Genomic DNA, 25,769 nt, shown 5'->3' with positions numbered 1-25,769 from the left:
AGCCAACGGGAATTTAAAATACGCTCTATTACAATACCACCTAGATTACTTTATTCTTCCTTGGAGCTCTACTCCTCGTCATCATAACTCGCCTCCGCGTACATCCCTGGGGTCCATCCGGTACAGCGGTTTGTCTTCCGAACACCGTCCGGAATGAAGGTCCTTCCCGTAGGTATGTAGTCTGAATCGGACGAAGTGCCGAGACAGAGATCTGTCATGCCAAAATAACTGGATAAAGACTCATATGTATCCCCAGTGGGATACAACTCATCTTCTTCTGCCATCCATGGAGGATTCCTATTCACTTGACCCCTCATCTTCTTCTTCTTCTTTTTCTTGGTTCCAGAACTCTCACCTACGACGTACTGGGATGTTTTGGGTAATCCCATCTCCAAATCTAAAGAAATGGAGTTGTTGTCTTTCTCTTCCTGCCCAAAGCATTGGTTAACATTCTGGTTAACCGCGCCTCCTTCATCCTCTGATTCACAAGTGATGGGTTCTCCTTCATCTCCAAATGGTTCCCCGAAACGCCAACCAGTCGAATTCTCGATTGGTGACTCCGAGCAGTTTAGGTTCCTGGAATCATCTCCCCCATATCCAGACTCATATGATGCTGACACATGTGGATAGTGTGGAACAAAGTTGGGTGTGAGTGGATCTTTATGGGACAACTGGTCACTCAAATCTACATAGCTGTCTAGGCTAAAGAAAGGTGTAGTATGTTGTGGTTGTGCACTCAGATCACGCATCCGAGTTTGGACTTTATCAGGGTCCGTGAACTCAGCTAGCATGTGGTCAATCTCACCTCTCATCTTCATGTGTAAAAGGTACATCGTGGTCAATAAAGACTTACAGCTATCCATGTGATGTGCTGCAGCTTCAGGACTTCTGCGTGCTAACATGTAATATCCCAGGTATTGGGGTTACAAAAATAGAGGAAACAGATGTGTGCATTGCATTCATGCATAGAAAATCTGGGGAATTTTCGCGCTTTAAAGTAAAACAATACACAGAATCAAGTTTCACTTGACCTTGGTGGAATTGAGGTAGCTCATCGAGTCAAGTGCTATAAACCTCAAAGTGACTTTGTTAAAACCTTGTTTAAGATAGAGATGAATTGATCTAAGGAGTTAGAGCAAATGGAATAAAATCTATCACAACAACACTTTAATCAATGATCCATTGCTTAATCTTATAACAGATCATAATATGGTAAACCTTGCCATAACATATGAACATACCTCTAATTGGAAATCAAGTAACAATAAAATGGAGAAACTATTCTTCACTTATCTTTTCCATGTCTTAAACTAATCCTTAATCCTACCATGAACCTCATGGTATTCATTCTACATTATTCCTGGAAACAAGATAAGGAGATTCAACTTAAGAAATATATATTCTTCTCTATTCCAAATAGTTTTACATCAAACCTAGAGAGGTGAGAGTTCTATCATAATTATTAGAGAAGCAATAACAAACCTTGAGCTAAACCTTGGATATACATCCAAGTATTCAAATCATCTTTAAGAGGAACCCTAGGATATTATTCAAGACATTCCTAGAGAGAGAAACCATTTATGTAAAACATAGATATTGATGATCACATCAATCCCTATGGAGCCTAACCTTAAGTTAGTATTAAATTCCTTTCCAAAATGAGAGAGATCAATCATACAAAACATAGCTTTATCTATTGAAGAATAAAGGACAACCATTGAACTAGAGTGTTAGGAGTACACCATAACCTAGAATAATCCATTCTTATATAAGAGAGATCAATTATGGTGTTACACTCAAGTTAGTTGAGGCAACACTGGAGTTTGAGAGAACTACCCATATACCCAGATGATGATATCATCATTGATTAAGTAGAACCCTAACATAATATCTCAGACATTCTCCTGGGATATAAACTAAAGAGACAATCATAGTAGACCCATACAAGAAGGTAAATTAGAAGTGCTATTCCTTGATTGATCTAGACAATGCTTGATCATGGAAGTGAGAACCCATTTAATGAGAGATCCCTAGGAATCCAAACCTTGATCATTATAAATAAGTGATGATCATAAACCCTAAGAACTTGAGGTAAAAATGTTAAGAACAAGATGATCATGCCTAATCCATGATCATGCTCTTGAGGTATTGAGGATAAACCCTAAAAGGATAAGTAGATATCCTTCACCACATGAAATCATAGGGAGGTAATTAATAAGCAACCCTAAACTTATACTCCAACATTAACTTGTGAACCACTTGGTGATCATAAGTAGAATCCTACCATATCCATACTTCAGAAATTAAACAACCCAAGAAAAACTTTAGAGTAAAACTCTATACGTTACATGATGAGAAACTATTCATCATTAGAACCAAAGTTAACTATAAAAAGAACCATATCTACTTTTGTTACTTAAACAATAGATTAAGGATACAATAGAAATCTAGTGGAAAAAGATAAAACCATTTCTCAAGTCCTTAGTAACTAAAGGAGAACATCAACTATTAAGTAAATGATCACCTTATAATGGATAGGGGAGACTAAACCTAGTTGGTGTATCATTTGGGTGATCCACAACTAAAACCTAAGCCCATAAAGTTCCAAAACCTTAGCCAATAGATGAGAACATAAAATTATAAGAAAGTGACCACATTATCAAATAAGAAATTAAGTAATATGGTCCACTCCAAGTTGTTTTCTTATAAAAGTAATACAGATAAATACCATTATAAATTAATAAGAGACCTTATAAACCTTAATAAAATATTCCTAGAACTAAGAGAGTGGTGGATTGAATTATCACCATAAAGAAACCTATCTGAAAAGTTAGCCATATTCTAAAATGCAAGTGAATAACCAATATGGTTAAACACATAATCCAACCCTACTCATATTTCTACCATAAACAAGAAGGTAATTTCAAATAATTTAAACAGAATTGATCTCACAAGAATATGGAACTTAAAATGAATACATAAATTCATGTTTATTTAATACTTTGAATAACCCACAAGTATGCAATCTAATCAAATATAAAATAATTGTCTCAAATAGAAAAGTAGTGGAATCATCATTGCACTACATATTAACATCATAAGGAATCTGCAAGATATAAACAGGATTCAAATTTGAATTGAAAAACAGTATTCAAAATAGAAAATATAAAAAACAGAAAAGAAAAGAGAGGAGAAGAGGCTTACCAGACCCTAACTGGTTGAGCAGCCCGTGACGAAGCCCAGCAATCAAGCCCACCAAGCAGCCCGCAGCCTCAGCCCAGCACAACCCATCGCGGCCCAAATAACCTTTCGAGTGGATTTAGACGAAGGAGCCGTCGTCGTCTTCGTCTCCGTCCCTGGACGCGCGGGAGCTTGCCACCGCGACGAGGTGAGCCACGTCCCGCAGTCGCTGTCGACATGGTAGACCTCCAGCACACGCCGGGAATCATATAAATGGCGAGGACACCTCAATTTTCCCTCTCTTCGTCTCGTTTGTGCCAAAAATCCGAAACCCTAGCTCGCCGGTGACCCTCTCGCCCCACCATTTCTGACCACCCCTGAGCCAACCGATAGGCCCAGGAGGAGCGCCTCGACGCCCTCATCATTCTGGTGGAGTACCGCGTCCAGGGGAGCTCTGGGGAGGAGGAAATCGACCGTTCCCTTCCGCAGTTCTGCGAGGGAAACGGCGACCACGTCGTCGCCTCCGTCCACGATTCACTCCGGCGACCATCTAGGATGAATAAGGGTGAGCGTCCGCATCTCACAACCTACTATTGCATCCTAATTCGCACCGTAGGCCGCTGTCGCCGTCGCTCGCCGGAAACCGTCGCAGTCCATGGCCACCGGCAAGGTTCCGGTGACCATTTCTGGGCGGCGCCGCCACCGTCCGCTTCGTCTTTGCGCTCTGGTTCGAACGGAACCAACCGCTCATCCTCGCGCGCGCTGTAGCGCCGTAGTCATCCTCAATCGACCGCCGGCAGTGAGCTCCAGCGCCTGGTCATCGATTTTGACCCCGGTCAATGACCGCGTGGCGTGTGACGTGGCTAGGACCCCACCGATCATGGATCGTGGGTGTATCCTGGCCGGTAGCTTTGGCAATTATTTTTTATTTTGAATCCGAGAAAAGATCTCGCAACTTTGAAATAATTTAGAAAATTATTTATAGCTCAGAAAAATATAAATAAGATATCAAAATTCTTAGAAAAGTAAACTCTATCCAATAAAAATATAAAATGAAATTTTTATTTTTAATAAAAATTCAATTATTTAATACTTGTTATTTAAGCTTTTTATTTTAAATTCTTAATACAATTAAAATTCAGAAATTAGGAAAATTATCCAAATTAAATAAAAACCAATAAATAAATAAAGAAAAACATGAAATCTAATTTTCTTTATTTATTATTTGTTAAATCTTAATTAGAGAGATTTAAACCCTAATTAATAATTACCTAATTATTAATTATTTAAAAAGAATAAAATGCCAATTTCAATATTATTTTTATTTCCAAGTTACCAATAACTTCAACTTTACCATGAAGTTATTAATCATAGAACCATAGGGTAAATAGCAAACCCTAATTCATTATGAAATGATGTGACAACCTTATCATTTCATGTGAAACCTAAAACCCTAATACCCTTAGGCAACCTAGCTCCATTCATTCATAGGAACCCTAAATTGCTCCTAACCTAAACCCTAGGTTAGAGCATGTGATCATTGTACCTTATTACAAATCAGGGAACTATAGTAGCAACTAAATACTTGTCTTGGACACATAAAATGTAGAAGACCTATCACTAATATATGAGTATTCCATGTGTTCATCCTCTTCAGACCTAAATGATCAAATAAGGGCAACCAAATGCAAACCCTAACTCCTATCTTTAGAGATATCAATTTTAATTAACCATGCTTAGCATCACACCATTGTGATGAAAACCAATAGCACATAGGCTCAATAATTATCATTACATAACCAAGTCCACCGAACACTACAAATACTTCATAATTATGAACTATCCTATTTAGGAGCCAATTATTCCTTCCTTAGTAAATCAAATAGCAAAACCTAGACCACCTCAACCTTAATTGTTATACTTCTTATTAATTAAGAAGTATGTTCTTCAAAAGTTATTCTTTTGAAGAAAATAAGGAATCATCATCAACCCTCGCTTATAAGGATCTATAAACCCTAGCCAGCTATCACTAGCAAGATAAACCAACCTTGACAACAACCATGCATAATGGATTGCTTAGGATACCTAGGTTCATCTTAACCTTACAAGTCTTAGGTGTTGATGAATCCAACTTTGTTGTGATCCATCCCATACTTACTCCGTAAACTACTTGGAACCATAATAAACCATAGATCTCCACAACCTTAATTATCATACTTATTCTTTATTAAAGAATATGTTCTTCAAAAGTTATTCTTTTAAAGTATATGATAACCAATCATTAACCATGCCATATAGTACTAAAACTGACCACTGTTCTTTACTTGTTAACATTATGCCAATTATTATTCTTTGTGTGCTCAATTGATTACTATGCTTCATTACCTACCTGTTTATAATACCCGAGAATCACACCTAAATAAGAACCTTGTATGTGAATCACTCTAAAAGTGCAACACACCCTGAACCAATCATTACAACTTACTGATCCTAAATCATCGGGGATAGATCACGTTTAGAGCGATTGCATCTCATACTTATGCATTATTGCATCCTTGCCAATCTTTTAAACATCGTCCTTATCGGACGATGATGCTATTTCAGAATTTGGAGTTTCTACGTATCAAGACCTTGCCTGCATAATCTTGCAGTCAAGAAAGGCAAGTTCATCACTTGCTCATGTCAATTGATTATCTTTATCAAATTACTTGCAAAGTACTATGATTATCACTATTGCATAAAAACCAAAACCACTATTTTCATAACTATGAATATGACTATGTGGTGGGCAATGGAACCATGGATTGTGTTGATATGGTGGAGGTTCCATTGCAAGGGTTTATATCCATCTAGGATTAAACAACAAATGTCGTCCAGTGATTCTTGTGCCGTAATACCCGTGTTAACCATAAGATCCGAGTGGGACGGAATAGTCAATTGTATTTCCACCTCTTGTACATCAACGGATGCGCTTACCGTAGACACTTGACCCAGGTTGGGCAAGCGGTGGGGTGGGGATCCCATTCTAATTCCCCACGGTAAGTGGTCTATGATGGGTTGCAGCTACCGGTGAAGGAGTTTGGTTAACGAGTCCCAGACTGTCGTCGTGGTCGGGGTCCATCCTTAATTGGTGTAAGAGGACCGACGAGGACCCAGGGTCGGGGTATGCAACAAAGGGTGGGTGTGCGAGGTAGCGGAGGAATATGATTGGCTATGACCTTATACCGGGCCTCACACCAAAGGAAGTGTGGACGAGAACATGACTCGGTTGGCACCAAGGTTAAGATCTCTTATGGGTAAAGCAACACACCTCTGCAGAGTGTAATGAATCGTGACCTGTCACTCCCTGTTCCGGGATATGGAACTGCGAACGCGGCCGGAAAGGAGCTCCATGAAGTTCTAGTAAACCGGTGAAGGCTGACGGACATAGCTCTTCTGAATAAAAGCAACCTCTTGAAGAAATGATTATGAAAACCTGCATTGATATTAGACTTTCTGGTCTAATGTCGTAGCTAGTGCATTAAACACCTCTTTCCTATAATGAACTTGTTGAGTACGCTCGTACTCATCCCACTCTTAAATCCCCTGCTTAGGTATGGAGGCATCAAAGGAGGATCTACAATACAACTCGAAGGCCGAGGAGTCAACAACTACTTCAAGAGACAGGACCCTGCCAGAGGAGTCAGATACCACATCCATCAAGGAGAAAACCTAGTTTAACCATAGAAGGGAACCAGCTTCCTAAACCTAGCTCCTAATTAGCTAGAATCTATTCTTAGCCTCTGTAGCTAGTTAAATACTCTACAAATAGAGTTCGTGATAAGATTAGACTACGAGTCGTTCTTCTGGAGTTATTTGCAGTTTTACCTCATTGTAAAGTAGGAGGCTGTGATGATCTTATGTAACAGAGTCAGTGTTGTAATTCTATAGACATACCTTGGACCCGCATATGTTTCTGTTGTACCACTCTGAGCGATATAATACTAGTGGAACGGTGTTTCATTGGTGTTATATCAGACTTGCATACTACACCATGCAGTGGTATGCCGGGTCACCACAGTTGGTATCAGAGCAAATGCTTTGACCCTAGGATTAAAACCCTTTAAAGGAGACCTATAGGATTGGTAGTGTCTATAGGAAGTTGTCTTAGGTAAACCAAATACTTCTTATGACTTGAGATGGATATTCACTTGAGAATAATCCTGACACACTTGAGTCAACATTTCTTTTTACCTAACTTACCAAGATAAAGTGAAGTTAGTTAGCTAACCCAAAACATGTAGCACATCAATAAGTCCTTAAAACAATAGATGAGTAGATCACAGTTGGTATACAATACATGGTAGTCCAAAGAGAGGATACAACCATAAGGAAGATATCCTATTGGAAGATGTGTACCAACACATGTTATAGTTAAATAAGAATTACTCAGACCTGTACTAGAAGTAATATCAAGTGATGAAGATAATTAAGATATCCTAATAGAAAATGTAGACTCAGATAAGTAATAAGTAAGTAAAATTACCTAGACATGTGAAATAATTGATAGTAAGTGATAACTATGAGTCATATGAGGTAGTATAGACCATGATGAGTCAATCATGGGAGGAAAGGAGTAGAGATAGGAATAAAATATGCCTACTTACATGGTAGAGATAGAAATCATATATGATTCACCTGAGAATCATTATGTGATGGATTAGAACCTCATAATTAATTAAGAGGAGTACAATAAGAAGCCAAGTGCAAAACAATAGTGTAAGAATTGTGCTTCAAAACAATGGGAAGTGTGCCAAGCACATCAAGACCATATGATTATGGTAGAAACACTTGAAAGTATTGGAGCTATAATCCAATAGTTATGTGTTTAGAGTAGCCATGTTAGAATTTAGTGATACCAAGTGAGATAGTCTCAACAAAAATGGAAGTTAAGTAGTACTTCCAAAGAAAATTAGGTTAACCTTAGCTATCCTAGACCAGTTTGTTTCAAGATTATCTCATTGTAAATGTACAATTAAGGTAAAAGTTGAGACAAATAGCAGAATCCCATATATTCGTGCTAAGTATCATGATATAAACCTATCTTATGTGGTGTTATATACTACACATCAGAGCCTGATGTTTAGAGATGTTTTACTCAACTATTATATTCAGGCTTATAATGATGTGTATTATAAGCACAAAGCTGAATCTTCTTGGATTTTATTGGATTTTCATTGTTTGACTAGATCCATACATGAAGTTTGACTTTGATATGCAAATGCATGTTGCAATATCAAGTCCTTACTTGATGCTATAGATCTAGAGGGTAATAGTAATCGTGTGAGGAAGTGACGAATTTTGGATGATTCAGAAGACTAGATGAAAGTTCATCAGAGAAAGGAAGCAAAGTTGTGGGAAGTAACCACAATACTCTGAAGATAGTACCAATAAAAACTCATGCTTTGCCTCAACGGAGGAGTACTTTAGTACGAAAGAAGCATGAAGGTGAGAAATCTTGTGATTATGGTGAAGCTGAAGCTGATCCATAGTCAACACAGGAGAGGGAATGCATGGGAAATCACTTAGGATACTATAATCATAGTGTCAGCTAGTGGTTTTCTTGCAACATTAAAACCTGAAGAAAGGAAGATGACCTATGAAACCGTAACAGATATTAGAAGACCATCGTTTATATCAGAAGCCCCCAATTGGTATAGAATCAATACTGCGAGATAAAGTAGAAGATGTCTCGTTCAGTTGATCAGAATCTATAATAGAATCTATTTTCAGATAAAACAAATAGCCATAATTGGTATCAATTAGTCCATCATTGGATTATTTGTACCAAGAAGTTGTGAACAAATAAAATTTTGTTAGCCAAATAACAATAACCTATAATCATTTAGTCAAAGGATTCACATTGGATGTCCACAATTGAGTGGATACACCACAAGGATTCTTCACAAGACCTTAGAAGAATATAAACCATAAGCTACACCAAGACCAATATTCTAACCATCAATTCAATGGTTGGAATAAAAGGAGTGGAAGACCATAAGAAAACTCAAAGGGGTAGAGTAAAGACTGAGATAGATGTACAATAACTCAATACTTTAAGCTAGATAGAAGAAGAAGGTCTGAACTGAGAGGAAGTTCGATCTTATTTTCATAAGATTGTTGAACACTACTTTCAGAAGGATTTCAGACCAGAAGCCGAGGTTCATACCTCGAGGAAGTAAGAAGTGGACTATAACTTGAGAAAGTGAGTAGTATTTACTCAAAAGTACGAAAGCTCAAGTAAGTCAAGCATAAAGAAGTTGGACGAAGAAAATATAAGAGTTCAATATAGCTCAAGATGAACAAAGGATGAAGAAGATTTAACATACCAATACCATAGACTAATAGAATTATTCCTTTCATGGAATCTAAAATAAACCAAAATAGTTATAGGTATCAACTATAAACCCTGATTGGATGGACTAAATGAGTCCAATCCATTCTTAGGAAAATAAACCATCATGACCAATTCCATAGAAAGTACCTTACCAAGTACCATTATTGTAGTTTTGGTAGTAAGGGAAAAACAAAGACCTGTTTTATCAAATAGGAGAATGCTATCCAATTAGTCCTCAATTTAGACTGTCAGTACAAGAAGAAGTCCCAATCATTGAATATTCAATAAGAAAGGAAACAAGACTATAGGGTTGAAAGAAATCAAATAATTAAAGTTAGAAGCCATGGTTCAGAGACAGGTATTATTAGATTCCACGAAGAAAATCATAGAACTGGAATAAGAAACTAATGTTCGGAGACAAACCCTAATGGATTCCAGGAAGAATCTGGACAAGGGATATATACAATTATATCCAGTGAGATCACCAAGGAGTTTGAGAAAAGATGTAGTCTGCACAAGACAGATCCACACTCCGAAACGTGAGGGACATCAAACTTCGAGGACGAAGTTTAGTTTAAGGGGTAGAGACTGTAATATCCCAGGTATTGGGGTTACAAAAATAGAGGAAACAGATGTGTGCATTGCATTCATGCATAGAAAATCTGGGGAATTTTCGCGCTTTAAAGTAAAACAGTCACAGTAACTGAAGTTTCACTTGACCTTGGTGGAATTGAGGTAGCTCATCGAGTCAAGTGCTATAAACCTCAAAGTGACTTTGTTAAAACCTTGTTTAAGATAGAGATGAATTGATCTAAGGAGTTAGAGCAAATGGAATAAAATCTATCACAACAACACTTTAATCAATGATCCATTGCTTAATCTTATAACAGATCATAATATGGTAAACCTTGCCATAACATATGAACATACCTCTAATTGGAAATCAAGTAACAATAAAATGGAGAAACTATTCTTCACTTATCTTTTCCATGTCTTAAACTAATCCTTAATCCTACCATGAACCTCATGGTATTCATTCTACATTATTCCTGGAAACAAGATAAGGAGATTCAACTTAAGAAATATATATTCTTCTCTATTCCAAATAGTTTTACATCAAACCTAGAGAGGTGAGAGTTCTATCATAATTATTAGAGAAGCAATAACAAACCTTGAGCTAAACCTTGGATATACATCCAAGTATTCAAATCATCTTTAAGAGGAACCCTAGGATATTATTCAAGACATTCCTAGAGAGAGAAACCATTTATGTAAAACATAGATATTGATGATCACATCAATCCCTATGGAGCCTAACCTTAAGTTAGTATTAAATTCCTTTCCAAAATGAGAGAGATCAATCATACAAAACATAGCTTTATCTATTGAAGAATAAAGGACAACCATTGAACTAGAGTGTTAGGAGTACACCATAACCTAGAATAATCCATTCTTATATAAGAGAGATCAATTATGGTGTTACACTCAAGTTAGTTGAGGCAACACTGGAGGTTGAGAGAACTACCCATATACCCAGATGATGATATCATCATTGATTAAGTAGAACCCTAACATAATATCTCAGACATTCTCCTGGGATATAAACTAAAGAGACAATCATAGTAGACCCATACAAGAAGGTAAATTAGAAGTGCTATTCCTTGATTGATCTAGACAATGCTTGATCATGGAAGTGAGAACCCATTTAATGAGAGATCCCTAGGAATCCAAACCTTGATCATTATAAATAAGTGATGATCATAAACCCTAAGAACTTGAGGTAAAAATGTTAAGAACAAGATGATCATGCCTAATCCATGATCATGCTCTTGAGGTATTGAGGATAAACCCTAAAAGGATAAGTAGATATCCTTCACCACATGAAATCATAGGGAGGTAATTAATAAGCAACCCTAAACTTATACTCCAACATTAACTTGTGAACCACTTGGTGATCATAAGTAGAATCCTACCATATCCATACTTCAGAAATTAAACAACCCAAGAAAAACTTTAGAGTAAAACTCTATACGTTACATGATGAGAAACTATTCATCATTAGAACCAAAGTTAACTATAAAAAGAACCATATCTACTTTTGTTACTTAAACAATAGATTAAGGATACAATAGAAATCTAGTGGAAAAAGATAAAACCATTTCTCAAGTCCTTAGTAACTAAAGGAGAACATCAACTATTAAGTAAATGATCACCTTATAATGGATAGGGGAGACTAAACCTAGTTGGTGTATCATTTGGGTGATCCACAACTAAAACCTAAGCCCATAAAGTTCCAAAACCTTAGCCAATAGATGAGAACATAAAATTATAAGAAAGTGACCACATTATCAAATAAGAAATTAAGTAATATGGTCCACTCCAAGTTGTTTTCTTATAAAAGTAATACAGATAAATACCATTATAAATTAATAAGAGACCTTATAAACCTTAATAAAATATTCCTAGAACTAAGAGAGTGGTGGATTGAATTATCACCATAAAGAAACCTATCTGAAAAGTTAGCCATATTCTAAAATGCAAGTGAATAACCAATATGGTTAAACACATAATCCAACCCTACTCATATTTCTACCATAAACAAGAAGGTAATTTCAAATAATTTAAACAGAATTGATCTCACAAGAATATGGAACTTAAAATGAATACATAAATTCATGTTTATTTAATACTTTGAATAACCCACAAGTATGCAATCTAATCAAATATAAAATAATTGTCTCAAATAGAAAAGTAGTGGAATCATCATTGCACTACATATTAACATCATAAGGAATCTGCAAGATATAAACAGGATTCAAATTTGAATTGAAAAACAGTATTCAAAATAGAAAATATAAAAAACAGAAAAGAAAAGAGAGGAGAAGAGGCTTACCAGACCCTAACTGGTTGAGCAGCCCGTGACGAAGCCCAGCAATCAAGCCCACCAAGCAGCCCGCAGCCTCAGCCCAGCACAACCCATCGCGGCCCAAATAACCTTTCGAGTGGATTTAGACGAAGGAGCCGTCGTCGTCTTCGTCTCTGTCCCTGGACGCGCGGGAGCTTGCCACCGCGACGAGGTGAGCCACGTCCCGCAGTCGCTGTCGACATGGTAGACCTCCAGCACACGCCGGGAATCATATAAATGGCGAGGACACCTCAATTTTCCCTCTCTTCGTCTCGTTTGTGCCAAAAATCCGAAACCCTAGCTCGCCGGTGACCCTCTCGCCCCACCATTTCTGACCACCCCTGAGCCAACCGATAGGCCCAGGAGGAGCGCCTCGACGCCCTCATCATTCTGGTGGAGTACCGCGTCCAGGGGAGCTCTGGGGAGGAGGAAATCGACCGTTCCCTTCCGCAGTTCTGCGAGGGAAACGGCGACCACGTCGTCGCCTCCGTCCACGATTCACTCCGGCGACCATCTAGGATGAATAAGGGTGAGCGTCCGCATCTCACAACCTACTATTGCATCCTAATTCGCACCGTAGGCCGCTGTCGCCGTCGCTCGCCGGAAACCGTCGCAGTCCATGGCCACCGGCAAGGTTCCGGTGACCATTTCTGGGCGGCGCCGCCACCGTCCGCTTCGTCTTTGCGCTCTGGTTCGAACGGAACCAACCGCTCATCCTCGCGCGCGCTGTAGCGCCGTAGTCATCCTCAATCGACCGCCGGCAGTGAGCTCCAGCGCCTGGTCATCGATTTTGACCCCGGTCAATGACCGCGTGGCGTGTGACGTGGCTAGGACCCCACCAGTCATGGACTGTGGGTGTATCCTGGCCGGGTAGCTTTGGCAATTATTTTTTTATTTTGAATCCAGAAAAGATCTGCAACTTTGAAATAATTTAGAAAATTATTTATAGCTCAGAAAAATATAAATAAGATATCAAAATTCTTAGAAAAGTAAACTCTATCCAATAAAAATATAAAATGAAATTTTTATTTTTAATAAAAATTCAATTATTTAATACTTGTTATTTAAGCTTTTTATTTTAAATTCTTAATACAATTAAAATTCAGAAATTAGGAAAATTATCCAAATTAAATAAAAACCAATAAATAAATAAAGAAAAACATGAAATCTAATTTTCTTTATTTATTATTTGTTAAATCTTAATTAGAGAGATTTAAACCCTAATTAATAATTACCTAATTATTAATTATTTAAAAAGAATAAAATGCCAATTTCAATATTATTTTTATTTCCAAGTTACCAATAACTTCAACTTTACCATGAAGTTATTAATCATAGAACCATAGGGTAAATAGCAAACCCTAATTCATTATGAAATGATGTGACAACCTTATCATTTCATGTGAAACCTAAAACCCTAATACCCTTAGGCAACCTAGCTCCATTCATTCATAGGAACCCTAAATTGCTCCTAACCTAAACCCTAGGTTAGAGCATGTGATCATTGTACCTTATTACAAATCAGGGAACTATAGTAGCAACTAAATACTTGTCTTGGACACATAAAATGTAGAAGACCTATCACTAATATATGAGTATTCCATGTGTTCATCCTCTTCAGACCTAAATGATCAAATAAGGGCAACCAAATGCAAACCCTAACTCCTATCTTTAGAGATATCAATTTTAATTAACCATGCTTAGCATCACACCATTGTGATGAAAACCAATAGCACATAGGCTCAATAATTATCATTACATAACCAAGTCCACTGAACACTACAAATACTTCATAATTATGAACTATCCTATTTAGGAGCCAATTATTCCTTCCTTAGTAAATCAAATAGCAAAACCTAGACCACCTCAACCTTAATTGTTATACTTCTTATTAATTAAGAAGTATGTTCTTCAAAAGTTATTCTTTTGAAGAAAATAAGGAATCATCATCAACCCTGCTTATAAGGATCTATAAACCCTAGCCAGCTATCACTAGCAAGATAAACCAACCTTGACAACAACCATGCATAATGGATTGCTTAGGATACCTAGGTTCATCTTAACCTTACAAGTCTTAGGTGTTGATGAATCCAACTTTGTTGTGATCCATCCCATACTTACTCCAGAAACTACTTGGAACCATAATAAACCATAGATCTCCACAACCTTAATTATCATACTTATTCTTTATTAAAGAATATGTTCTTCAAAAGTTATTCTTTTAAAGTATATGATAACCAATCATTAACCATGCCATATAGTACTAAAACTGACCACTGTTCTTTACTTGTTAACATTATGCCAATTATTATTCTTTGTGTGCTCAATTGATTACTATGCTTCATTACCTACCTGTTTATAATACCCAGTAATCACACCTAAATAAGAACCTTGTATGTGAATCACTCTAAAAGTGCAACACACCCTGAACCAATCATTACAACTTACTGATCCTAAATCATCGGGGATAGATCACGTTTAGAGCGATTGCATCTCATACTTATGCATTATTGCATCCTTGCCAATCTTTTAAACATCGTCCTTATCGGACGATGATGCTATTTCAGAATTTGGAGTTTCTACGTATCGAAGACCTTGCCTGCATAATCTTGCAGTCAAGAAAGGCAAGTTCATCACTTGCTCATGTCAATTGATTATCTTTATCAAATTACTTGCAAAGTACTATGATTATCACTATTGCATAAAAACCAAAACCACTATTTTCATAACTATGAATATGACTATGTGGTGGGCAATGGAACCATGGATTGTGTTGATATGGTGGAGGTTCCATTGCAAGGGTTTATATCCATCTAGGATTAAACAACAAATGTCGTCCAGTGATTCTTGTGCCGTAATACCCGTGTTAACCATAAGATCTGGAGTGGGACGGAATAGTCAATTGTATTTCCACCTCTTGTACATCAATGGATGCGCTTACCGTAGACACTTGACCCAGGTTGGGCAAGCGGTGGGGTGGGGATCCCATTCTAATTCCCCACGGTAAGTGGTCTATGATGGGTTGCAGCTACCGGCGAAGGAGTTTGGTTAACGAGTCCCAGACTGTCATCGTGGTCGGGGTCCATCCTTAATTGGTGTAAGAGGACCGACGAGGACCCAGGGTCGGGGTATGCAACAAAGGGTGGGTGTGCGAGGTAGCGGAGGAATATGATTGGCTATGACCTTATACCGGGCCTCACACCAAAGGAAGTGTGGACGAGAACATGACTCGGTTGGCACCAAGGTTAAGATCTCTTATGGGTAAAGCAACACACCTCTGCAGAGTGTAATGAATCGTGACCTGTCACTCCCTGTTCCGGGATATGGAACTGCGAACGCGGCCGGAAAGGAGCTCCATGAAGTTCAAGTAAACCGGTGAAGGCTGACGGACATAGCTCTTCTGAATAAAAGCAACCTCTTGAAGAAATGATTATGAAAACCTGCATTGATATTAGACTTTCTGGTCTAATGTCATAGCTAGTGCATTAAACACCTCTTTCCTATAATGAACTTGTTGAGTACGCTCGTACTCATCCCACTCTTAAATCCCCTGCTTAGGTATGGAGGCATCAAAGGAGGATCTACAATACAACTCGAAGGCCGAGGAGTCAACAACTACTTCAAGAGACAGGACCCTGCCAGAGGAGTCAGATACCACATCCATCAAGGAGAAAACCTAGTTTAACCATAGAAGGGAACCAGCTTCCTAAACCTAGCTCCTAATTAGCTAGAATCTATTCTTAGCCTCTGTAGCTAGTTAAATACTCTACAAATAGAGTTCGTGATAAGATTAGACTACGAGTCGTTCTTCTGGAGTTATTTGCAGTTTTACCTCATTGTAAAGTAGGAGGCTGTGATGATCTTATGTAACAGAGTCAGTGTTGTAATTCTATAGACATACCTTGGACCCGCATATGTTTCTGTTGTACCACTCTGAGCGATATAATACTAGTGGAACGGTGTTTCATTGGTGTTATATCAGACTTGCATACTACACCATGCAGTGGTATGCCGGGTCACCACAGTTGGTATCAGAGCAAATGCTTTGACCCTAGGATTAAAACCCTTTAAAGGAGACCTATAGGATTGGTAGTGTCTATAGGAAGTTGTCTTAGGTAAACCAAATACTTCTTATGACTTGAGATGGATATTCACTTGAGAATAATCCTGACACACTTGAGTCAACATTTCTTTTTACCTAACTTACCAAGATAAAGTGAAGTTAGTTAGCTAACCCAAAACATGTAGCACATCAATAAGTCCTTAAAACAATAGATGAGTAGATCACAGTTGGTATACAATACATGGTCTATGATGCTAGGGTATGTCACTACTCCTCCACCTCCTTGTCATCTGGTCCGTAGACTATCCCATAGTCTACGCCTTCCACTCCACCGGTAAGATCAGGTTCTTCGTAGACCAGCTCATAACTTCCTTCTGGTGCTCCATCGTTGATGGCCTCCACTTCCGGATCACAGTCTAGCAAGGGTGTCGAAAGAAAGTGAGTACAGGGGTACTCAACAAGTTCTAAAAGAGTAAAAAGGTGTTTGATGCACTAGCTACGACCATTGATCAGGAAATCGCAGGTCAATGCATGTTTTGCAATCATTTCTTCAAAAGGTTGCTTTTATTAAGAAAACTATGCCCGCCAGTCTTCACAGGTTGATTAGAACTTCGTGGAGTTCCTTTCCTGCCGCGTTCGCAGTTCCCTTCCCGGAACAAGGAGTGACAGCCACAATTTGATACACTCTGCAGAGGTGCGTTACTTTTCCCACAAGAGATCTCACCCTTTTTGCCATCCGCAGGGACTTGCCCCCGTTCACACTTCCTTTGGTGTGAGGCCAGGTATAAAGATCCAAGCCCACACCGCCTTCTCCGCGACTGCAAACCCACCCTTTTGTCCAACCGTACACCCCCAGTAGACTTCTCCCGATAATACGGCTTTACTCACGGTGTACTCCGGACAATCCTTCATAGATCGTAGAGCCATCATCACTAATGGATGGGGATTTAAAAGGCTATACCAACCTACCGCAGTGCCTCCAACACCCCGCCGGCTCTACCAATCCGTTGGCGTGCAGAAGGGAAAAGATACAGCTGGCTTCCCCAGAGCCATTATAGATCTCATGGTCAACGCGGTTTGTACGGTGCTAGAATCACTGGACGGCATTGGTAATTAATCCTAGGGTGATATAACCCATTGCAATGGAACCTCCACCATATCAACACATACCATGGTTCCATTGCCAGCCACATAGTCATATTCATAGTTGGAAAGTAGCATTTCATTTGCGATGCAGGAATGATAAGTATATAGCTTTGCATTAAAGTAATAGAAAATAATCAAGTTGACATGAGCAAGGGTGAACTTGCCTGTGGACTGCGAGATAGTGCAGTTCAATGCAGTTGATGGAACCTGGACCTCGGGTTCTGTAAGAAGCATCATTGTCCGGTAAGGACAATGTTATAAAATCCAAATAATGCAATCATGGATGTATTATTTTATGTTGAATCCCTTTATCCCGCTGAGTTATAGCAATTTAGGGTTAAGTTAAGATTTATGTCTTTGACGGTAACTTGCAATTGATTTAAAAGTATAAACCATTTTAATTCACACAAAGTACAACAATTCAAAGTAAAACTATTTTACTTGATGATTCCCTTAATCATTCCAAAAATAATTTGAAATCATAGAGTTACCTCTATAGTTTTTGGAATTAAAAAGGAATATAGTATTTTTCTTGGAAAAATACCCTTTTTAATAGAAATGACTTGGAATAGTAGAATTTTATTTTGAAATGTTTGAAAATAAGTATTTGAACTTATTTGAGATTTTTCCTTGAATTTTAAATACAAGGAAATAATAGTTTAAAATTCCAAGTTATTATTTAAATTCTTAAAATTCATAATTTTGAATTTGTTTCATAAATTCCATTTCATATTTTATTCTTGTTAAGATTTATTTTTCATTCATTAATCCAATTTTTAATGGATTTTTAGAGTTGTATTTTATTTATTAATAATTAGTAAAGTTCTGGCCTTTTATTAATTGTTAAAAGACCAAAATACCCCCCTGGCCCCTATTGGGCCAGCCCATTTACTAAAAGCCCAGGGACAACCCATTAAGGCTATTCCCCTATGGGTCGGTGGCGCCGAACGGCCCACCTCACTCACTCACTCGGCCCTCTCTCGCTCTTCGTCTCTAACCCTAGCCTCCTGCGACGCCCGTGGCGATAGCGTCGCCGCCATGGCCGCCACCTCGCTCCGGCCAGCTCCGAGCTCCCCCGCCGTAGCCACCTACCAAATCAGAACCACCGCGTGCAGATCTATCGATCTGTCCGCGTGGTTTTCCCCTTCTCTTCCTCTCCTGGCGAATCGCCTCCGTTCTGGATCTCGTGGAGAATCGCCTCGACGAACTCCGGTGAGCGCTCGTCCTCGCCGACGATGGGTGCGCCCCTGGGGTTGACCTGGCGCAAGTGCTGCTCGCAGTACTCGTGCCGTCCCCTCAGGTGCATCTGCTACGGTGGTGTTTGGGGTTCGCCGGCGTAACGTCGGCGCCTACCCTGGATTTGCAGCTGTTAGGGCCGCGCGAGCACTGCCTCGCCATGCCCTAGCTTCTGCTTCCAGGCGCGAGTAAGTACTTCACCTCCTCCTTCTCTTCTGTGCGCCTCCCTTGCTTCTGTTCTTCTTCCTCCTCATGTTCTGTTGCTCTCTGGTGATCCTGTGATCACACAGAGCTATGCCATAGCTGCTCAATCTTCCTGTGCTTCTATCTACTGCAAGCTCATGGTCAAATTACCAGTTACTGGTACTGGCCTATGTTGCTTTGCTTGCGATTCATGCTTTACTTGCTTCTCTGCTGCGCCTAGCATGCTCTGTACTTGCCATGCTCTGCTGTTCTTGCTCAAAAGTTTACTATACCATGCTATACTTGATTATGGCTTGCTTGTGCTTACTGGCATATCATGCTTGCTTGTCTAGGTGTACTTGTGATGCATCAGTAACACTTGTGTGTGCCAGTGGTGCTTGTGATATGCTTCTGTGCTTCCTATGCAAACTAGTGATCCATTGGATCATTCTTTGCTTGTTGGCGAGCTTCCCTGTGTAGCTTGACTTGATTCAATTGATCCATTTGATCAATTAATTGTCAGTGATGGCTTACTGATTAATTCTGTGGCTAAATGATTCAATTTCCTTGTGATGCTGATGCTCAAGCATCACTAAGCTGTTGCTTACTTGTGCTGTTGCTCATTCAAGCTATCTGAACTTGCTCCAGTGGCTATGATGCAGTGATTAAACTGTGTTGCTTAATAGTATGCTACTGTCAGTACTAAGCATGGATCTGTGATAAATTCATGCTTGTATTAATTAAGTTATGATGAACTGCTTATGCAGTAATGATTTAAATGACTTGCTTGCAAATGATTTGACTATTCATGATTGTCTAGCAAGCAATTGAATTTGAATCCATTCCTGGGTAATGATGTGCTATATTTGGCTTTCTTTTAATTGGTGCTAAGTGTGATGTGACCTCAGTTGCCTTGCTACTGATTGGTTGCTCACCTATTTGATTGGATCTTGTGGCTTCTCAACCTTTGCTTGCATATTTGGGAATCATACTTGATATGAATGCCAATATGCTTGCCTGATGAAAATCTAGGGTTTACTGATGGTTCATAGCTTAGGATTTACTGTGTAGTCTTAGCTGCTAATCCTTGCAATTCATCTACTGGTGCTATCTGTGCATGTGATCTGGCTATGGTGTGCATCTGTGCATGTTTGCTAGATTCTGTGTACAAGATCTGTATCTAGATGCTTTCTATTTTTAGTAGCTTTTAGACTGGCAGTAATCCTTGGTGAAAACCAAGTGATGATCTACCCATTTGAGCATCTGCTCATTCCCATACTTATATCATGCATATATGATGGATCAGATCCATTGGGATCTGTCCAGGAACTTGGTATACCTTGTTCCAGCTCCTAGTGTGAAATATTTGGTTGATGCAGACTTGGGGTTTTTGTGCACAGCCCTACACCTCCAGTTTGTGGTTGAGCTTCTCAGGTCACCATGATTCCTGGAGCTAAGTGGTTGTGTTGGTTTCTGTTTTTGAGTATGAACTGGATGAACTGGTGCTGGTTCTTGCTTCACCCTTACCTGGTGATTTGCATATGTGGTCGACTGTCATGGTTCTAGGGTTTGTGTGCTATTTATATGGTCTCTACTTCTTCCCTGGCCATGACACACAAGCCTGGTTACTTTATGACTCACCCCTTGCATTGCCTTGCTGTTGCTTGGCTACCAACAGCCTTCATATGGTGAAACTTGAGCCCCTGTGGCTTGCTCAGTGTTGGTCTGCCTATGCCTATCTTGTGCTGTCCAGAAATTTGGACAAGCACAAGTGTGCTGTGACAGTTTCACTGTCCAAACTGAATTTTGTGTTAGTTTTGCTAACTGTCCAAACTGAACCTTGCTAACACTTATTTTGTGGGGGCGCCTCGGAGTCGCCCTAGAGCGACCCGGAGGCGTTAGCGTCAATATTTCCAAGTTGGTACTTGACCCAAGCATGGTAGGATTCTTCTAAAATATTGGTGATAGTGCAAGGTTCTAAAATCAATTGGCTTCTCACAAACCAGAAAATCATCCGCATACATGAGGAAATGAATCAGGGAGCAGGTTGGTCCGTGAGACCTAATGGGGCTCTCATTTCAAATGGTTGGCTAAATCAAGTTTGCCTAGGCCTGGTGAGGCTCGATGGGGCTCTCAATTCAAAACTCTATATATCATCGTTGTTGTGATTTCCACAATTCATTTCGTACTCAGCAATCTTGAATGATACATTTTGTGCTAGGGGAGATGGGAGTACTTCATTTCTTGGACAAATGCGCGCGTCAAGAGAAAAACCTAGAGTTCAACCCTTTACGATGAGAGACAGCACGTGATGTGCACCGTTTAGCCCACATGGAGATGGAACAGTGATCTGATCCGACTGAGGCAGGGACGGATGCCTCGTCGTACCCTGCAACTGCGAGCAGAGGCCGGTCACGTGCCCCAATTCTTATTTTCTGCACGACTGTGTAGCATTGACCGGCCAATAGGAATGGCGGCCACGGCTCGCCCTTTTCTTTCAAACAGAAAACAGAGGAGAAATCAGATTTCGAGATGCTTCCAAGTCGGCAGCGGCGCTTGTCCTGAAAATCGACAAACCTCCTCGCAGAAAGAAAAAAAATGAAAGGCTGTGAGGTAAAGGAGGGGTAGAAAATGGGGATGAAAGAAAGTGTTAAAAGAGGCCGCAAAAGATCCTTGAGAAAGTCGAGAAAAGAAAGGTCGGGGTGTGGCGGAAGTGTCACGGGTGGAGCTTGAAAGTTTGGATCTCAAAACTTCCAATCCGCCTCTCCAAAACACCCAGACGCAGACAGACAGCGGCAGCGACGACACATATTCCCTCCCCACCGCCCACCCGCGCACCGCACGCTCCCCGAGGCGCATCCACCACCTTCCTTCCTCCCTCCACCTCCACCTCCACACCAGACCCACTGCTCTGCTCACCTCCGTATTCACCACACCACCCCAGTTAAAACCAGAGCCACCACCACCCCAAGGGAAGCTCCACACCCCACTCGAGTTAAAACCCCGAGCTTGCTGCTGCCGCTAGTTTAGAAACCTCCGCCCGCCCGCCGACTCTTGTTCTAACTGTTCCAGCTCGTCCGTAGACCGATGGAGAGGTGCGGGAGCTGGTCGGAGTCGGACGCCGCGGCCCAGGCGGCCGCGCAGAAGGCGGTGCCGGCGCCGTTCCTCACCAAGACGTACCAGCTGGTGGACGACCCCGCCACCGACCACATCGTCTCCTGGGGCGACGACCGGGTGTCCACCTTCGTGGTCTGGCGCCCGCCGGAGTTCGCCCGCGACATCCTCCCCAACTACTTCAAGCACAACAACTTCTCATCCTTCGTCCGCCAGCTCAACACCTACGTAAGAAAGCGCTCCGCTGTTTCCATTTCTCTTTACGTTTTGGATGCATTGAATGGAAGGGCGCTGACGTTGACGGGCAATGCAGGGGTTCCGGAAGGTGGTGCCGGAGCGGTGGGAGTTCGCCAACGAGTTCTTCCGCAAGGGGGAGAAGCAGCTGCTCTGCGAGATCCACCGCCGCAAGACGTCCGGGTCCGCGACGTCCTCATCCCCGCCGCCCTTCTTCGGGTCCCCGCACTTCCCGATGTTCCACCCGGGCGTGTCGGTGGCGCACCACCACCACCAGCAGTTCGTGGGCGACGACGGCGGGGCAATGGCGGCCGGCATGGTCGGTGTCCCGTTCATGCAGCCGCATTGGCGGGAGCAGAGGGCGCCGCCGCCGCTGCTGGCGCTGGGCGGCCCTGCCGCACCCTCGCCGTCGCAGGAGGGGCGCGCGGTCGGCGCGGCGGCGCTGATGGATGAGAACGAGCGGCTGCGGCGCAGCAACTCGGCGCTGCTGCAGGAGCTGGGCCACATGCGGAAGCTGTACAACGACATCATCTACTTCGTGCAGAACCACGTGCGGCCCGTGGCGCCCAGCCCCGCCGCGGCCACCTTCATGCAGGGCCTCGGCGTGCAGCCCTACCGCAAGGCGCCGCCGGCCGCCGCCGCAGTGAACGGCCTCAGCAACAACAACAACGCGTCCGGCGGGAGCACGACGTCCAGCAGCTCGCTGACCATCGCGGACGAGCTGTCACCTCCCCCCAACCACCTCGCCGCGGTGGAGAAGAGCAGCGGCGGGGAGGCCGGCAGCAGCAGCGCGGCCCGGTCGTCGGCGCCCACCAAGCTCTTCGGCGTGCACCTGACTACCGGTTCCGGCGCGGGCAGCAAGAGACCGCCTTCGCCCTCGGAGGATCTCCCGTCCACGTCCCCCGCCACCAAGGCCCGGCTGGCAGCGCAGGAGGGCGACGGGCTGAGCCTGTCGGTGGCGCCGCCGTGCGCCGCCTCGTCTCCAGCTAGGAGCTAGCTGGTCGTCATCACCTCACTCACCTAGCTAGTGCTAGTAGGGTAGTAGCATGCATGGGAACATCCGCGCGTGGACTGACGCGACGACCATTTTGCTGCTAGTGTTCTGATTAATCCGACGTGTTGTGTTTGCTAGAGATCGAGTACTAGTACTAGACGAGGCAGTTAGTTTGTTTCATTTCAGCAGTTAGCAAAAGTGCTTAGGTAGGGCTGTAATCGCTGAACTGCACGACCGTGCTCACCACCCTGAACTAATCCAAGGCAATCAATCAATCAGGTGTTTTTTGTACATTTGTTGTGGCAACGCTCCTCCAATGCAAGCATCTAGGTGATGGCTCGAGAGATGTTTTGTTTGCACGACAAGTAAGAGCATCTCAAGTCGCGTCCCCCAAAGAGATTTGTGGGATGCCGGCCAAAAAAACGTTCCAGTCGCGTGCCCCAAAGGCCGCTTCGGTCCGGACGTGCTCCAAATGTTGTCCGGCGTCCCTAGCCCATCCCCTGTGTATAGAGTCTCTACCGGGGACGCCGGACACGACTTTTACACTTACTTTTTGTTTGGAGGTCGCGTTTGGGGGACGTGGCTAGAAAAGGGACCTTCTCCAAACGAAAATTTTGTCCGGACGTCCCCAAACGACTAATCCGGCGCTTTGCCCGGACATCGTTTGGGGGACGTGACTGGAGATGCTCTAAGTAGTCCCGGGAGGAAGTGAGTTGCCCGATTCAAAATGGTTTGCCTGTTGCGTGCGGCTCAACGGGTCAAAGATGGGAAAGGCAGTTGCAGGCTCCAGCACAGCAGGTCACAAGGCGATAGAGTCTTGCTTCCGAGCCTGCACTGCGTACGTAGGTTGTTCTGGCTAAGCTACTTGTAGCCCTAGGCTGTACAGTAGTACCTAGGCAGGTGAAGATAGCGATAGCTATGTAGCTATGTGTGCATTGCATAGGCTGTGCTCCGCGGAGATAGCGGCAGCGTGATGATTTGAGAGGCGAGAGGTGGCGCCTGGAGGAAGATCTGGCCAAGTCTAATCCGGAGCAGCCAGAAGCAAGAGATCTCCTCCTCGTTCCTTGCATCAACATGGTGGTTGGAGATAGATGCATCATGTGTGTGTGTGGGTGTTGCATCGGGTTCTGTTTCTTCTTCTGCCGTTTGCTGCCGCGGCAGCAGCAGCGACCAGGCCGAGCCAAGGTTGGCGGGGTTCCCACCATATTCCCAGAGAGAGGAACGTACCCCGAACCCCAAAGGACTCTGACTGCACTCCCTTCCCTCGGAACGTGATACTTCTGCCAGATTCCCCCGGTCCGGTCCATGCCACGCGACGCCCGGCCCCACATGCGTATGCTCTTTCTTTTACTGCTACGTACACGTACCAGCTCGGCTCACACGCATGCCTGCTGCATGGAAAAGCCCTTTTGGATGTACGCCCCGGCTGGTCCTGTTCATGGCTACGCTTTCATCTCTCTTTCCTTTCGCCGATATGGAGTCACGCTTTCTGGACGAATAATACAGTAAAATACTAGTACTGCAAACTTGCTTTGGTTCGTAAGAGAGCTGACGTAGGACAGTCAATTGCCAATCGTCAACTTTGACTCGTGTTGTATTGTATTGGATTAATCATCTGAAACAAAAACTCCGTTAGAGCCTCTCCAGCCGCGTCCCCCAAAGCGTCACCTAAAGCAATTTGGGACGCGCCGGACCAAAAAAACGTTTCTACCGCGTTCCCCAAACCCGAATTTTGTCCGGCGCGCCCCGAGCCCATCCCCGTCCCACAGGGGACGCTCCGGGGACGCCGGACACAACGAAAAGCGAGGCGGGGAGTGGCGGGGCCGACCCGTCAGCGGCACAATAAATTTTAACCTAACCGTCACCTACCTCGCGACGGAAGTTATTGGCTTTGCAGCGACGGTGCAGTTCCCGCAGCGACGGTGCAGTTCCCGCAGAGGCGCAGTGACGCGTCCCGTCGGGCCTAGCTCTGCGTGCCGGCGTCAATGAGCGTCACCGCTCCTCCGCCTCTCTCCGGCCTATAAAAGGGCCGCCTCTCATCGTCCCTCTCACACACAAACCCTAGCGCCTCTCTCCCAAACCCTAGCCGTCTCCATCTCAACAAGACTCGACGCTATGTCTGGTAGAGGCGGAGGCCGACCTCGCGGCCGTGGTCGTGGTCGTGGCCGCGGCAGAGCTGAACGCTCGCCGTCGCCTCCCACGCTATCGGCTTCATCATCGGAGATGGACGTGGAGCCGGACGTGTTGTTTGAGTTCGTCCTCGTCCTCAAGGGCGACCCGCGCGGCATCCAGAGGCTGCCGGACTCCTTCGCCGACTACGTCGCCGACGACGACCACC

At 42.6% G+C, this 25,769-nt stretch overlaps 1 protein-coding gene across 1 annotated transcript; it reads left to right on the top strand.

The window, feature by feature from the left end:
• Positions 1 to 21,999: 21,999 nt before the first annotated feature.
• Positions 22,000 to 23,722, top strand: LOC127301817 (heat stress transcription factor B-4c). Its single transcript, XM_051332092.2, has 2 exons — positions 22,000 to 22,431; positions 22,517 to 23,722. Exons 1-2 carry the CDS (start codon positions 22,177 to 22,179, stop codon positions 23,432 to 23,434), a joined length of 1,173 nt encoding a protein of 390 aa, XP_051188052.1. The 5' UTR covers positions 22,000 to 22,176; the 3' UTR covers positions 23,435 to 23,722.
• The last annotated feature ends 2,047 nt before the right edge of the window (positions 23,723 to 25,769 follow it).

The sequence above is a fragment of the Lolium perenne genome, chromosome 5 (assembly GCF_019359855.2).
Source record: "Lolium perenne isolate Kyuss_39 chromosome 5, Kyuss_2.0, whole genome shotgun sequence".
Taxonomy (NCBI): Eukaryota; Viridiplantae; Streptophyta; class Magnoliopsida; order Poales; family Poaceae; genus Lolium; species Lolium perenne.
The sequence above is the reverse complement of the archived record's forward strand: the minus strand, read 5'-3'. Positions and strand labels throughout refer to the sequence as shown.